This window comes from Vipera ursinii (genome assembly GCF_947247035.1).
Source record: "Vipera ursinii genome assembly, chromosome: 1".
Lineage (NCBI taxonomy): Eukaryota > Metazoa > Chordata > Lepidosauria > Squamata > Viperidae > Vipera > Vipera ursinii.
The window spans coordinates 271,426,741-271,442,987 of NC_139512.1; the positions used below are offsets into that span (position 1 = coordinate 271,426,741).

Here is a 16,247-nt window from a genome sequence, read left to right on the forward strand (position 1 = left end):
AACCCCTTCATAAACAATTGCTATATCTGTAGCTATTTTTCACAAAACTACAAAAACTTCACAATATAATTCAATTCTCACACCATTCATGTTTATAATGTAGAGAACAATAGCAAAGGAGCAGGCCATGTGAGTCATGATGCATAAAGGTTTCTACCACTATCAGCCCTAACAATGTTCAAAAAATGCTGGTTATTTTTTCTTTAATCATGATCTCTTCTCTGGAACCTTAGTTGAGAAAAGCTTATTTAACATGTGGCAATGCATGAATAGAAGGGACACGGTGGCTTAGTGGGTTAGGACGCTGAGCCTGTCGATCAGAAGGTTGGCAGTTTGGCGGGTCGAATCCCGAGTGCCACATAGCAGAGTGAGCGCCTGTTACTTGTCCCAGCTTCTGCCAACCTAGCAGTTCGAAAGCACGTAAAAATGCAAGTAGAAAAATAGGGACCACTATAGTGGGAAGGTAACAGCGTTCCGTGCGCCTTTGGCATCTAGTCATGCCGGCCACATGACCACAGAGACGTCCTCGGACAAGCGCTGGCTCTTCGGCTTTGAAACGGAGATGAGCACCGGCCCCTAGAGTCGGAAACGACTAGCACGCATGTGTGGGGGAACCTTTACCTTTACCTAATGCATGAATACATTGAATACAGATTCAATTTATGTCTTTCCATTAGTATAATTTGTGGAAATAATTTTGTTGTTAAGAAAAAGTATCTTATTGGCAAGAAGTATAGGGAGAGGCTAAGAAGAAAGTACAATTATCATAATACCAGTAAGGTTGTGGAAAAAAGCCAGCACTAAGTTAGTTGAATAACGTTCACAAGTTCCATTGGGCACTCTTGGTCATTTTCTATATACTTCCTTCTAGCACATATACAAGTACCCAAACAGTCATCTTTAGTCACCCGTCATAAGGGATGCTGATATCCACATTGTCACTATATTTCAGTTGCCATAAAAATGATGGCAAACAATTTGTTTGTTATGCTTTATAACAAGAGAATGTGCTGGCTAGTGATATATAAAAGCATATTTTTGCCATGGTAAAAGACACATGATTGTGGCCAGTTGAGGATAACTCATCAGTACCCTCTCTGCAAATGATATTTAAATTACTAGCTGTATTGTACATCTGTTTTATACATGTATTTCACTGAATTTTCATGTTGTTCTTTCTATCTAGTTAAATTATAATGAGCGTCAACCTTTGAGAAGGTCACGCATATTTTTGAAATGAGTCTATTTTTCATTACTACCGCATAATACTTGATTTTCATTTTTTTCTAGGGATGTTGGAGAAAGATCATTGTGGATGACAGTATACCTTTCAGCGAAGACAATTTCATGCTGCTTCCAACCACAACATGTGAAATTGAACTTTGGCCACTGATATTATCCAAAGCCATCATTAAATTAGCAAATAATGAGTATGTTTTCCTGTTTTGAGATTAAAAAAAGAAGGAAAGCCATAACTTAATACAGAGAGGATGCTTGTTTGCTCTGAATTTATCAACTAATTATCTTCTTGAACCTTTTGTTAAACCTTGGAAGCTTCCCAGCTTCGATAGAATATATTAGTACAAAAACATCAGCCTTAGGGGAACTCTTCAAATTTTTAATTCCATTACTCAAACATATTTGGAGCACCTCTTGAAATACTAGTACTAAATTTCTTGCAATGCATAGGATGATAAAGAAGTAGAACACTTCATTCTATTTGTGTAGATCCAGTTGCACTTTAAATTTCAAACCTTCTTCTGTTTAGAAGAAATGGCATATTTATTAAACAGAAGAGTACTAAAACAATGCTAGAGCAAGTTAACTGCATAACTTGATCTATGCTAGCTATTGTTATATAACAACTATATAAAACAGTAGGAACCATACAAAGTAAAAGGCACCAATGAAAAAATATGTGCTACAGCTGCAATATTTAGATTCCACATTGTCAGGGTGATGGCTGTATGCTTACTTTGAAAAAAATCAAACATACTAGCATATTTTTCCATGCATTTCTGAAGCACAACTCATGTGCCCCAAACAATATTTATTTTTTTATTTTAATTCCATTTATATCCCGCCCTTCTCCGAAGACTCAGGGCGGCTTACAAGCTTAGCAGTAGCCTTCATTCTATGTATATGCCTGCTTATTAGGGGCTTTCACACACACCCCAAGCGGCATTATTACAAAGTCAGCTTAATTGCCCCCAACAATCTGGGTCCTCATTTTACATCTCCCAGATTTTTTTTGCAACCACATCTATGTCTAAGATTTAATCTTAAATTTTAAGATTAATATTTTTGGTTCTTTTTTCTATTCTGATTTATTTAGACCTATGAGAATCTAAGATGTTCAGCAATATAGATGTGTGCTATGTTAAAAGATTTAACATAGACATTTAAGTTATTATAACTACAGTATGGAAGAAATAAATTTTTGTTGGTTGTAAAGTTTCTGGGGTTAAAAGATTGTGTATGAAATATGGAAGATTGGGGTTGTCACAGAACATGAAGAGATACAGACAGAATAGAATATTCATATGTCAATTGTCACATCTTTTATTTTTCATAGTATCAATGAGGTTGGAAAAAGGGAACTAGGAGAATTTACAGTTCTGCATGCACTTACTGGATGGATACCAGAAATTATTCCTCTCCAGTAAGTTCTATTTTTTTCTAACATATACTTTTTAATTATTGCATGTGCTGTACTCTGTAATTATTTTGTACTTATTATCATCGGGCCCTTGGGTAAAAATTCCGTGATCCCACAACTTTTGATAGGGTTGGCATGTTCTGAGTCTCATCAATTCTATACTGCCATTTTAAAGGACTGAGGGGACATGCTTTCTCTGTTGCGGTGGCTTGGGAATCATGCTCCTTCCCCAAGAGTCAGATGATCTTGACACTGTGAGCCTTTAGAAGGCCTTTAAAACTAGGTTCTTTCTACAGGCGTAGGTCCAAGTGTATGAGTCCATTGTAATTATATACGGTTGGTGTTTTATGCCCAGGACAGTGTGTTTTATTCTTTTATTTTATCTTATGTTTATATTGTGAGTGTTTTAATATGCAGTCACATGGCAGAGGGTTGACTATATAAAAGGAATGAATGAATGAGAACAAAGACAACTTATATAAAAGTCCATGATTTTAACATACGTTCCTCATATTTTGAAAATTGTAATATGAGTTGCTAAAAGTTAGAGAAGAGTTATTGTCAAATTATTCTGATTATGTTTGACTGGATCCAGTCTTCCACAGTATCTTGTCTTCTTTGGAATGTAATGTAAAGCTATTACTATTGCTATTTATATAATATTTAATATATAAGATAATGGTAACTTTAAAAAAAAAGATTATTTAAAAATTAAACCTTTTACTTGCTAAATAATGGTAAATTGAATCAATTTGAAATTAATTCTATAGTTTTCTGTAACTGTGTTGATATGTAGAAGCTATATTTTATTGTATGTATTGCTCATTTTACATATATCTGAGTTTTAGTCAGTTCTGCTAACTTGATCATTTTCTTAATTTTTAGCTAAGTATAATGCTTTTCTTTTTTCACTATTTAAAAACAGTTTATCAGATTCCCCAAGCCCAAAAAGTTCAAGCTGCCAGGGGTTTAATATATTTGTAGTAAATTAACAATAGGCATTATTTCAAAAATATATTGTATTTATTATTTTTAAAGATCTGGATATTTGGATAAAATCTGGGAATTCATAAGAGACATTGTGCCAGAATTTAAGTTACCAGAAGAATCACCTCCTGAATCCAAATCGTCACTTCAAGATGCAAAAAAGGATTTGAAAGCATCTGAGATAAAAAATGATACTACGCCTATTGTTAAACAACAAGAAAAACCAGAAAAAGCTGAGAAAGCTGGGAAAGGTATGCTTTAAATTGTCCACGCTATCAGACACACAATGAAAGAGTACCAGAAGAATAACAAGGTTATATTGCCGAGAGATAAAACAGGTACAACAGAATTACACTCATCTTTCCCACAAATTATTTATCAGGATTAACATGGCCAGTTCTGTCCCTAGACCAAATCTGAATCAGATTGCAAAAGCTCAAGATAATCAGTGTTTTCCAAAAATGCCAGCAGGTATACATATGCCAGCCTTTGAAATATATTGCCCCAAACATTATATAAAATATTTTGATGCTCAAACAAATCTCATCTTTGTTGTTTGCCATCTTAGCTGTTGCCTTCCTGTCCTATTGTATTGTACTATTATTTTCTATTCCATTTAAGAGCAACAATATAATATTTTCTTATAGTATAATGCATACATTTAGCTCTGGAGGAAAAAAAAGCTCATTCTTGTTTCTAGCTACATTAAAGATACGCATATATGTCTGCACGAAGGTCATGGAAACTACCAGCTATGCTCTTTCCTAGAGTAGACAAAGCTTATCATCCCCAGCTGAATTCAGCTGAATCACAGCTGAAGAGTATTACTGCAACAGTGTAGAGTTTTCTTTGAAAAATGTTTAAAATACAGGAAGTAAAATTTTTGATTGAAGACATTTTTTTTAAAAAAATAAGGGATTTTCCAGGTAAATCATCTTCAGTTGCTTCCACTTTGTTGGTCATTCCAAATTATTTTTAGTTATTATTTTTAAAACGTTGAAGGGCTGAAACCTGGTACTTGAAATATAACTTTTTCCTTCATTTTTCTCTCTCATTTACTATCTCTATGTCTCTGCAATACATTTGGATAGGGCAGGGGTCGGCAACCTCGGCTCTTTTATGACTCGTGGACTTCAACTCCCAGAATTCCTGAGCCAGCATAGCTGGCTCAGGAATTCTGGGAGTTGAAGTCCACGAGTCATAAAAGAGCCGAGGTTGCCGACCCCTGGGATAGGGTATAGAAAATCGGAACAGCAAAGATTTATTAACATTCTAATTGCTAGAATTTTGTTTTCCAGGTAGTCCTCGGCTTATAATCATTCATTTAGTGACCGTTACAACTGCATTGAAAAAAGTGACTTATGACCGTTTTTCATACTTAGGACTGTTGCAACATTTCCCATGGTCACATGATCGAAATTTGGAGGTTAGCGACCGGTTCATTTTTATGGCAGTTGCAGTGTCCCAGGATCATGTGATCACCTCTTGTGATCTTCTGACATGCAAAGTCAATGGGGAAATCAGATTCACTTAACAATCATGTTATTAACTTAACAATTGTAGTGATTCACTTAACAACTGTGGTAAGAAAGGTCATAAAATCGGGCAAAACTCACTTAACGAGAAATTTTGGACTCAACTGTGGCCTTAGGTGAGGACTTCCTTAGGTAAGGTAGTCCTCACTTAACAACCAGTTGCTTAGCAATCATTCAAAACTATGACAGACCTCCCCAAAGCTACTTACAAATCCAGCTACAGATTTCAATGGCTGCACCTACCTCCATGGTCACATGACTGCCTTTCAGGCACTTGGAAACCAGTTTCCGGTATAAAATGCCCATAGGAATATAGAGATTCACTTAATGACCACGGCATTCACTTAACTGCTACAAAAAAAGTCATAAAATCAGATCTGGTCACTTGGAAACCTGAATTTATGACCATCATGATTTAGGGCAAAAATTCTGGGCACCATTATAGTCATAAGATGAGGACTATTTGTCCTTAATCTTTGGCTTATCAGAAATAGAAACAGAATTTTTGGTAGCTGAGATTCTTCAGTACTATCTATTGTTTGAGACAAGATCTGCTTTATAATCTGAGACAAAGTACTGTAGTATTCGTTAGTCTACTGATTTTTTTTTAGAAAAGTCAGATCAAAAAGAAGTTGGAAAGAAAAGAAGCAAAGATGGTGAAAAGGATAAACTTAAGCCAGCTGCTCATTCTGCACGAATGTCTGCTGACTTTCAAAGTTCTCTTCAGATATTTCTTGATGGTAAGATTATAAACCTTTTTAGACATATGTGCATTGGCTACGAAAGCTTTAGTGAGATTATAAAGTATATGAGCTCATAAATTAGCAGAAGTATTTACAGTTGAAATCTGAGCTCTAATTCCAAATGTCTATAAGTGTCAGATAAAATCTTTCTTGCTTTATGTGTCAGGGGCAGATCAGTAACAGGTTATCTGACCATTATTTGCTTTTCATACTTTCAGCTCATATTCATGGTTACAAGCCTTGATTACTGGTTCCTTCTCAGAACCAGTTAGCAAAGATAATACCCTACCAATAATGTGCATTTATTTACCTATTTGTTATTTGTTTATATCACAAGGATATAATATGAAGAATTCTGTCACAAGAATATAATATGAAGATTCTCTTTCCATATTATCAGTCACCACAATGATATCATTAGTGAGATTCTGTGGGATGCACTACTTTCTATACATCACTGCAAAATCAGAGTGCTAGCCTGTTTCCTGTTCTCATCCTAAAGCATGGCAGGAGTTTGTTTTTTGCATTTTGGGAGAGTTTGGGAGATTTTAAGGGGCAAAAATGTTTCTGTCAGCTTTACAGAGACTGTAGGCTACAAAAAAGGCACAGTAAACTGCGGTAAATGGCTCAAGGTTGATAAGGAACTGAAATATTTTTCCTCACTTCAGTGAGTCTACAAATTTTTTTTCAGACAAATGAATGTCAAAAGTTGAACACAGGTACTTCACACAGTTTGTTTCAACATTAGTCAATCTGATATTGACCCAGAATTCATTTTACATGGTGTTCTGAAGAACTTTTAAAACTATAAATACAGTTAATTACTGATTAAAACAATTAATACAAATACAATACAATTAATTACTGATTGACATGCTGTTCTTACGGTGAACGTCTATGAGGAAATCCCTGTTTGGATTCTGTAAGCCGTCTCCTCTTTCAACACTGGAGATTTATTTTCCATTCAATCTTGCTTCTACTTAGCTAAGTTGTCTCCTCAGCATGGTCTTGCTCTGCTTGTTGTGATTAAAGTTGTTGGTTTTGGTTATTTGTTACTCTCTTTGTGTCACTTTTCTCTGCTCTTCAGCTTTGACCCGCTTAAAAGATTATGAAGAAAATCAATGATACTAGGTGTTGTAAATAGCCAATAATTTTCAGTTATTCATAAAATACAATTTAAAATTTAATAGAAATTTGACAAAAAGTAAACAAAAAATTACTATCTGTCTATCTATCTATCTATCTATCTATCTATCTATCTATCTATCTATCTATATATTAGCAATTTGAATAATTTACACAAATAATGAGCTGTCATAAGTTGACTATATCCTGGGGATAGTCTTGGGTTAGGCAAAAACAGGAAAGAAAGAGTTAATTAGCAACGTGTATTCAAAAAAAGCCTTGACAAATACTCCATCTCTCTCTCTCTCTCTCTCTCTCTCTCTCTCTCTCTCTCTCTCTCTCTCTCTCTCTCTCTCTCTCTCTCTCTCTCTCTCTATATATATATATATATATATATATATATATATATATATATATATATATATATATATATATATATATATATATATATATATATTTTCTGAGGTTTTCGCGGGTGTTTGGTCATTCGGGTTTTTCCCCACGTAGAATTGAAGGTATAAGAGCAACATTTCGACAAAATCTCATCCGTCATCCTCAGGCTGGTGGCTTCAGCTTCGTTCTTCTGGGAGAAGTGTGTGGTAGTGGCTGTTTTTTCTTCTTTTTTAAACTGCCAGAGGGGGTGTGGTCTGTGGGTGGAGGTGTGCTCTGATTGGGTGGGGGGTTAGCTGTGTTCTGATTGGGTGGAGATGTGTTTTGAGTGGATGGGCTGGTCTCAGCTGCCAGCCTTAGACCTGAACTGGTGAGTTCTGCTGCTTTTGTTCGGCTCCGTGTTTGTGGTGGTGCCATGTTTTTATAGTGGGTGTTAGTTTGCTTATTGTGTGGTTTGGAGGGGTTTAAAGTGGCTGATGTTGCAGCTGTAGTTAGGCTTCTGTTTTGTGGTTGTGTGTCGTTATCGTTGTGGGTTCGGATTTGCTTTTTGAATGGTTGTGTGGTGGTGATGTCATGTGTTGTTATCATGAGTTTGGGTCTGGTATCATTCTTGGTGGTTGGGACTCGTCTGTCAATCAAGGCGGGTTTCCAAATGGCTGGTAGGCGAGAGGTATCATCTCATTTGTTCATGCTGTGGGGGCGTTTTTCTATCTCGATGGCTTCTCTGATTATTCTGTTGTTAAAATGTTCAATTTTGGCGATAGTTCTGGTTTTTTTAAAATCAATTTCGTGTCCCGTGGCTTTAAAGTGTTGGAACAGGGATGAGGTTTGTTCTCCCTTTCTGAGTGAGTTCCTGTGTTCTTCAATGCGTGCACTTATTCTTCTGTTGGTCTGTCCAATGTACATCCGATGTATGTGGTGGGACAGGTGGGGCATGAGATTTCGTATACTCCTTAAAAAAGAAGAAAAAACAGCCACTATCACACACTTCTCCCAGAACAACGAAGCTGAAGTCACCAGCCTGAGGATGACGGATGAGATTTTGTCAAAACGTTGCCCTGATACCTCCAATTCTACGTGGGGAAAAACCCGAATGAGAGAGAGAGAGAGAGAGAGAGAGAGAGAGAGAGAGAGAGAGAGAGAGAGAGATGTACATATTTAATTTTTAAAACCCCAAATAATATGTGTTGATTTTAGGTAGTTACATTAGTCAATTACATTAAATATTTCTAATTGTAGCTCTCTTTGAATAAAATCGAAACAATTTAAATGTAACAGATTATTATTTAGACTTTAAAACTACTTATTTTGAGCTAGCTTCCTTGATATTTTTCAGGATACGTTACCTAACTGAAACATATCCCATTTCTCATTCTTGCATTAAGAGCACCATGTTTAACATGGGATATTATCAGTTCATATTATGTTATTACCTACAACTTTATTTCTTTTCTTTTATACTGTTTAATATATTCAATGGGTTCTTTGTAGGTTCTGCAACACCATTGCAGCCGCAGATGGTGGTGTATGCTTGCTACATGCCTCTTTATGTACCTGAAAAAAAGATCTTCATATTGGAGAAAATGGTAAAGATTTATATACTTGTCCTTTTAAGAATAAATTAATAACAATAACTATAATAGATAACAAAAGAACAGAGTTGGAAGAGACCTTGGAGGTCTTCTAGTCCAACAACCTCCCCCCCCTCCCCGGTTTAAACAGGAGACCCTATACCTTTTCAGACAAATGACTGTCCAGTCTCTACTTAACAGCCTCCAGTGATGGAGAAGCCACAACCTCTGGTTAATTGTTCTCACTATTATCAAATGTCTCCTTAGTTCAAGCTTGCTTTTCTCCTTGGTTAGTTTCCATCCATTGTTTCTTGTCTTGCCTTCTGGTGCTTTGGAGAATAGGTTAACCCTCTTCTTCTTTGTAGCAGCCTCTCAGATCTTGGAGAAGTCACTGGAGGTTTTTAAGAAGAGATTTGACAACTGCTTGTCTAAAATGGTATAGAGCACAGGTCCGCAACCCGTGGCTCCGGAGCCACACGCGGCTCTTTCAGCCATCTCCTGCGGCTCCCAGTCCTCTGCCGTGTGCAGTCCCAAAAAAAAAAAGTGGGACTAAAAACTTTCAACCAATCAATTCAAATATGCAGGGTAGGTGCATATCTCGCCTTGTCTCCACTCTTCAGTCAAACCCTGTTCTGCCCATGCGCGCATGTAGGCGCATGCACACACATTTTTTGCGGCTCCCAGTTTTTCCTTTTGTGAGGGAACCGGTTCTGAGTGGCTCTTTCACTGTTTCAGGTTGCTGACCCCTGGTATAGAGTCTCCTGCTTGAGCAGGAGGTTTGACTAGAACAGGCGTGTCAAACTCACGATGTCATGTGACATCGCACAACATATAGGGACTTTTTCCCCATTGCTGGCAATGGGGTGTGTGTGGTTTTGGCGTGACGCATCCGGCCCGTGGGCCAGCAGTTTGACATGCCTGGACTAGAAGACCTCCAAGGTCCCTTCCAACTCTGTTATTCTGTTATTCTATTATTCTGTTAATATTAATAAGATGTTTCCTTGCTTCAGATTTAAATCTTAGCACAAGTTTTTACTCGTTCTACAGAGTCTTATAACAGAGTCGATATTAAAATGTTTCCTGAGAAGATATCTTTGCATTTTGTATATAATCAAGCTGCTTTTATTATATTGCAGGCTGATTCTTCTGAAAAGTTACGACAATATGGTCTTTCCCACATCTATAGCCATCCTGTACTGATAACTAGAACAAGGTCAGGTCCCTTAGTGGCCTCACCAAAACCACCACCTGTACCTCGGTGGAAACTTATACGCCAGAAAAAGGAAACAATTGTGACAGATGAACCCCAAGGTGTGTCATTTCAGCCTTTGAGTTTTATTTCTAATTAAGAATAAATCCAGATATATAGTCTTGCTTTTTTCCTCATGGTTTCACAAAGATTTCCTTTTGAGAATCAAAATGGTTGTTTGTGAAAATGTAAAAAATGTATTTTGATTACTGCTTTAGGGATGTAATACTGATTTAAAACCATTCTTTATGTTTCATGTAATGTTCTCCAATGCCAGATCAATTGTTCTAAAAAAACAGATCTATCACGTACTACCTATCCCCCCCACCATATGTGTTGGGCCCTTTGTTATTTGGAGCGCCACGGTTGCCATGGAGGCCATGAACTCCTGAGTTACCCTGGATTCAATGTCACAGGTGGCAGGTTAATTTCCCCAAGAACCATCATCTTTAGAAACTCTAGCATCTACCTAACCATGGAATCCATCAGCTCAAATAGGGATGATGCTAGGCTGCAGGGAGGACAGTAGTCTCAATTTTGTTTGCATGGGCTCTATTCAGCCAGAGGGTCTCACAACTGACTATCCATGGAGTAGATCCTCTAAAAACCCTCAGTGGTTTTCACAGGATAATAGCCACCATCACCCCTTTTTCCTCTGGGATCGTGGTGATACAAAGCCTGGAAACCAGGTGAAAATCTTCCTAGGATGAAACACCCACACCAACCCCCTTCCAGGCCATCCAGGTTTCAGTTATGCATACCATGTCACTGCCATCTTCTATAATCAAATTGTGGACAAGGGCAGATTTTGTACACACCAATCTGGCATTCATAAGCAGCAACCAGAGGCTAGGGCCACTAGGAATCCTTTGAGCTGGCCCTGGGATCAAGATAAATAATAATAGAATGCTTATATCAATAGCTATAAATAACATATATATCTCCCTGTCTTTTTCTAGTAACATGCAGTTCAAGAGATAATATTTTTGTGTTTGCATTTTTGTGATCCCTTCATATGGCAGGCTGTGGAGCAGAAAGGGAAATGGAAAGAAAACATTAGCCAGTCAATAACCTTGAGTTTGTTTCTACAAGTTTGGAAGAGGATCGGCAACCAAATTATTAAGTTCTTTTTAGCTACATTGCCATTCTTACTCCATTATATGCAACACAGGATAAATATGTGGAAGATTACAAAATTGTTCACAAGAAACAGATCCCAGCGAGCCCCATGGTTCACCGAGGAGCTCCGGGAGATGAAGCGTCGGAGACGGGGCCTAGAGAGCCGTTGGAGGTCCAGTCGATCTGAATCCGACCGATTGCGACTAAGAATCCTCACCAGGTCTTATCTCGCTGCGATAAGGGTGGCAAAATCCAACTACTTTTCCACCCTCATCGCGTCCGCAGATAATCGCCCAGCTGCCTTGTTCAGGGTGACTCGCTCCCTATTAAACCAAGAGGTGAGGGAGGAACCCTTGCAGGGTCGAGCCGAGGAATTTGGTCAATATCTGCTGGATAAAATCGCTCGGATTCGAACTGGTCTGGACTCCAACTGGGCTGAGATGGAAGAACAAGACATGGACAGTCTTGTCGACGTCATCTGGGAAGAATTTGATCCTGTAACTCCTAAGGAAGTGGACAGGATTATGAGAAGGTTAAGCTCCTCCACATGCTTACTGGACCCGTGCCCTTCCTGGCTGGCCTATGCAGCTCGAGAGGCGACACGAGGCTGGTTCCTAGCGGTCATCTCTGCTTCTCTGAGTGAGGGTCACTTCCCCACCGCCTTGAAGGAGGCGGTGGTGAGACCTCTCCTCAAGAAGCCCACCTTGGACCCATCCTCTTTGAATAACTTTCGTCCAGTCTCCAATCTTCGCTTCCTTGCGAAGGTTGTTGAGAGCGTGGTGGCGCACCAACTTCCTCAGATCCTGGATGAAGCGGTTTATCTAGACCCGTACCAATCGGGTTTCAGGCCGGGCTACAGCACGGAGACGGCATTGGTCGCTCTGATGAATGATCTCTGGAGAGCCCGGGACAGGGGCCATTCCTCTGTCCTAGTCTTATTAGACCTCTCGGCGGCTTTCGATACCATCGACCATGGTATCTTGCTGCGACGCCTCAGGGGACTGGGAGTGGGAGGCACGGTTCTGCGTTGGTTCTCCTCCTTTCTCCAGGGTCGCTCGCAGTCGGTGCTGACAGGGGGACAGAGGTCGACCCCGAGGCCTCTCGCTTGCGGAGTCCCTCAGGGGTCGGTCCTCTCGCCTCTCCTGTTCAACATCTACATGAAACCGCTGGGTGAGATCATTCGCAGTTTTGGAGTAGGGTACCATCAGTATGCTGATGACACCCAGCTTTTTATCTCAACTCCAAACAATATCAGTGATGCCCTAGACGTGATGTCCCGCTGCCTGAAAGCGGTCCGGGAATGGATGGGGAGAAACAGGCTTCAACTGAACCCGGACAAGACTGAATGGCTGTACGTACCGGGAAGCCAGGAGATTCAGAACGTCCCACTGCTTAACATTGGGGACAAGTTACTTCCCCCTGTTGATAGGGCCCGCAACCTGGGTGTCCTCCTAGACTCGCAGCTCTCCCTGGAAGACCACATTGGAGCTGTGACCAAGGGGGCCTTCTCCCGGGTTCGACTAATTCGCCAACTACGGCCTTATCTGGACCTGGATTCCTTACGTACAGTCACCCATGCCCTTGTGACATCTTGCCTAGACTATTGTAACGCTCTCTACATGGGGCTGCCCTTGAGATCCACTCGGAAGCTTCAACTGGTGCAAAGTGCGGCGGCACGGACACTCTTGGGAGCCTCCCGATACTCCCATATCACACCTCTCCTCCGTGCGCTGCACTGGCTTCCGGCTGCCTTCCGTGTGAAGTTCAAGGTGCTAACGATGACTTACAAAGCCCTACATGGCATGGGTCCGGACTACCTTCGGGAGCACCTTCTGCCGATGTCAGCACCCCACCGTCCTGTGCGCTCCCACAGAGAGGGCCTCCTCAGGGTGCCACCGCTCAAGGAATGTCGGCTGGTGGCCCCCAGGGGGAGGGCATTCTCAGTGGGTGCGCCAGCCCTCTGGAACACCTTACCAACAGAAATCCGGATGGCCCCTGACCTCCGTACCTTCCGTCGCGACTTAAAAACTTTCCTGTTTCAGCAGGCTGGCCTGGCATGATAGCGTTAATTGGGGTCCCAGTTTGTGTTCATTAGTGTTTCTTATTATCTTTATTGTTCAATCTGTATACCTTCCTTCCTCTGTACACCGCCCCGAGTCCCTCGGGAGAAGGGCGGTTTATAAAAACTAATAAATAAATAAATAAATAAATAAGCATGCAAAAGTGAGAAGCACTTGACTTTGCATGATTGCTGCCATATGTGTGATTCACATAGTAAATCTATTTGAAATATATGTTGTGTGTGTGTTAGGTAATATACAGAGCAAGAAAAATTAATGGACTTCAAGTAGTAATGTATTATGATAAAGGCTCTGATGGAAAAAATCTAATTATGGAATTTCTACAAATATTCCAATTTGTCTACATAGTCCTTGAAAGCAGTTTAAAAATTGCATTTAGTTCTGAACAGAACTGCTGCACTGCTAGCTGGAATCAGTCATGACAGATAGTGTTCAGTTAGGTGCTCCTGTTATTGGAATGGGTTTCCTAAAATGAGTGGACAGGTGAGTAATTCCCTTCTGTACTTGAAGTCTTCTTTCCACCATCAAAAATGAATTTTAAAGATTGGATGATTCTATATAGATTAGCCTGTTCAAGTGGTGTTGAAAGAAAACTTCAACTATATAAGCAGGTTTGTGAACTTTGGCTTGAATCTGTAAATGTTACGCAATACAGTGTCCTTATGTAACAACTTTCCACTTGAATCTGTAAGTTTACACAGCTCTAACTTCACTAGTCCCATGTTATAAAGGTAGTCCTCAACTTACAACACTTTGCTTAGTGACCGTTTGAAAGGTTATCCAATGCAACAAAGTTTAATGACAACAGTCATATAGTAAATATCTAGAGTCCTGAAATTACCCATCAAAAGACTAAACAAGAGACTAGATTGAAGGGGACATGTTACAATGTTTTGCAGTATGCTAATTATACGTTATAGTTGTAATGAATTTAAAGAAACCATTTCTTATATACAGTAATATCTATATATAAATTTAGTGTATGGAGATTTATGAAAATCTATATTCTAATTTGGCAAATATATATTTGTTTTTTGGATGAAATAGCAATGGCTGTCCTAACATCATAAATGTATTGACCTTCCAGAGAACAAGTCTGAGTCTGTTGTCTTTGTACAGGATGTTTATTTCTTGCATTTCAGTGGTTGTTGTTTCTTTTCAGAAATTGTAATTAAAAAACCCGAACAATTTGTTGAGCTTGCTAGTCCTTTTCTGAACTTCAGAGTTCCTGCTATACCTATACCAAGAGACACGTAAGTAGATCAATCAGTGGGCTTCACTGAGTATAACTCAGTATTGTGTGGTGGCAATAAATACAATTAAAATTATTTTAATTATAGTATACCACTGAGAAGCATGGGAGTAATGTAGAGCAGCGGTCACCAGCCTTTCTTGGTTGGCAGACCAGAGGTAAAGGGAGGGGGAAGCATTTTACATGCGCATGTGTGCATGCACGCACACGGGGCCACGAGCATGAACGTGATACAAATGGGGTGGGGCTAGTGCTTGCATGATACTCGCTAGCCCTGCCCCGTTCTTGTATGACACAGCGCCATCTGTTTTTGCACTTACAGCACAGTGGTGGCATCCTGGTTTCCCCTGGAGGCACAGCGCTGTCCCATTTTTATGCAGCGCAGCAGTGTCCCTTTTCATGTGCTGCAGCCACGGTGCTACCATGAGTGGGGGGGTGTGCATGCACACATGCGCGCATTGGCCAGCCTGTCCAGTGGCTAGGAGGCCACGGCCCACTACTGGCCGTGGCCCACAGGTTGAGGACCCCTGATGTAGAGAAATGAAAAAGGTCTATTTCAGGGTAATTTTAGTATAAAAATATAAAAATTATTGTAAAAGTTAAATTTAAAAAATCTTATGTGTAAATGTAAAATTTTCTAGGTTTCCGAAACACTGAAACGTGGTTGAAATAATGTTATGTTTCAGTTTTATTTCAGTATAACAACATAATGCTGTCCAAATATCATGAGTATACTTTTTAAAAAAATGGAATGTTATTATAGCAGCTTATATATATGGAACTTTTAAATTTCTGTTACATATTAATATTATTTTTCATTTTTTAGCAATAGCAATAGACTTGTATACCGCCCCATGGTGCTTTAGAGCACTCTCTGGTGGTTTATAATGTTAGCATATTGTGCCCAGCAATCTGGGTCCTCATTTTACCAACCTCGGAAGGATGAAAGGTTGAGTCAAGTTTGAGCCCATCAGGATTGAACTCCAGGCTGTGGACAGAGTTAACCTGCAATGCTGCATTCTAACCACTATGCCACCAGGGCTTCTCATTTTAAAAATGTATTTTTCAATAATACACTATTGGCTGGAAAAATACAAATGATCTGCAGGCTCTAGTAATCCCAGTAAAGGAACACAGTGGAGAAATAGGACTAAGATTAAAGAAGACCATATGAATGATAACAGGTACAGCAACTAACCTTAGAATTGACAAAAATATTTAAATGGTAGATAGCTTCTGCCTTTTAGGACTTACTGTCAACAATAAAGAAACCATCTGTCAAGAAATATGCTACACACCAGTACTTGATAGGATAGCAATGAAATCCTTGGAACAGATAGCCGGATGCTGTGACACGTATACTGTATACCTACAAAGATCAATCCAGGTAATCCTCGACTTACAACAGATCATTTAGTGGCTGTTCATAGTTCCAACAGCACTGAAAAAAATGACTTGTGACGCTTTTTCACACTTACGAATATTGCAGCATCCCCATGGGTCATGTGGTCAAAATTCACATACTTGGCAACTGAT

The 16,247-nt window shown here is 39.4% G+C and overlaps 1 protein-coding gene across 1 annotated transcript in view; it reads left to right on the forward strand.

Moving 5' to 3' along the window:
* ADGB (androglobin) overlaps positions 1-16,247 on the forward strand; it is a gene marked incomplete at its 5' end in the record, with an annotated part of 93,777 nt that overhangs the window by 14,616 nt on the left and 62,914 nt on the right. Inside the window, 7 exons of the mRNA XM_083348724.1 lie at positions 1,291-1,430; positions 2,576-2,662; positions 3,698-3,897; positions 5,793-5,921; positions 8,931-9,025; positions 10,147-10,321; positions 14,622-14,712. Coding sequence (XP_083204850.1) covers positions 1,291-1,430; positions 2,576-2,662; positions 3,698-3,897; positions 5,793-5,921; positions 8,931-9,025; positions 10,147-10,321; positions 14,622-14,712 — 917 coding nt within the window. The remainder of the gene's footprint in view (positions 1-1,290; positions 1,431-2,575; positions 2,663-3,697; positions 3,898-5,792; positions 5,922-8,930; positions 9,026-10,146; positions 10,322-14,621; positions 14,713-16,247) is intronic.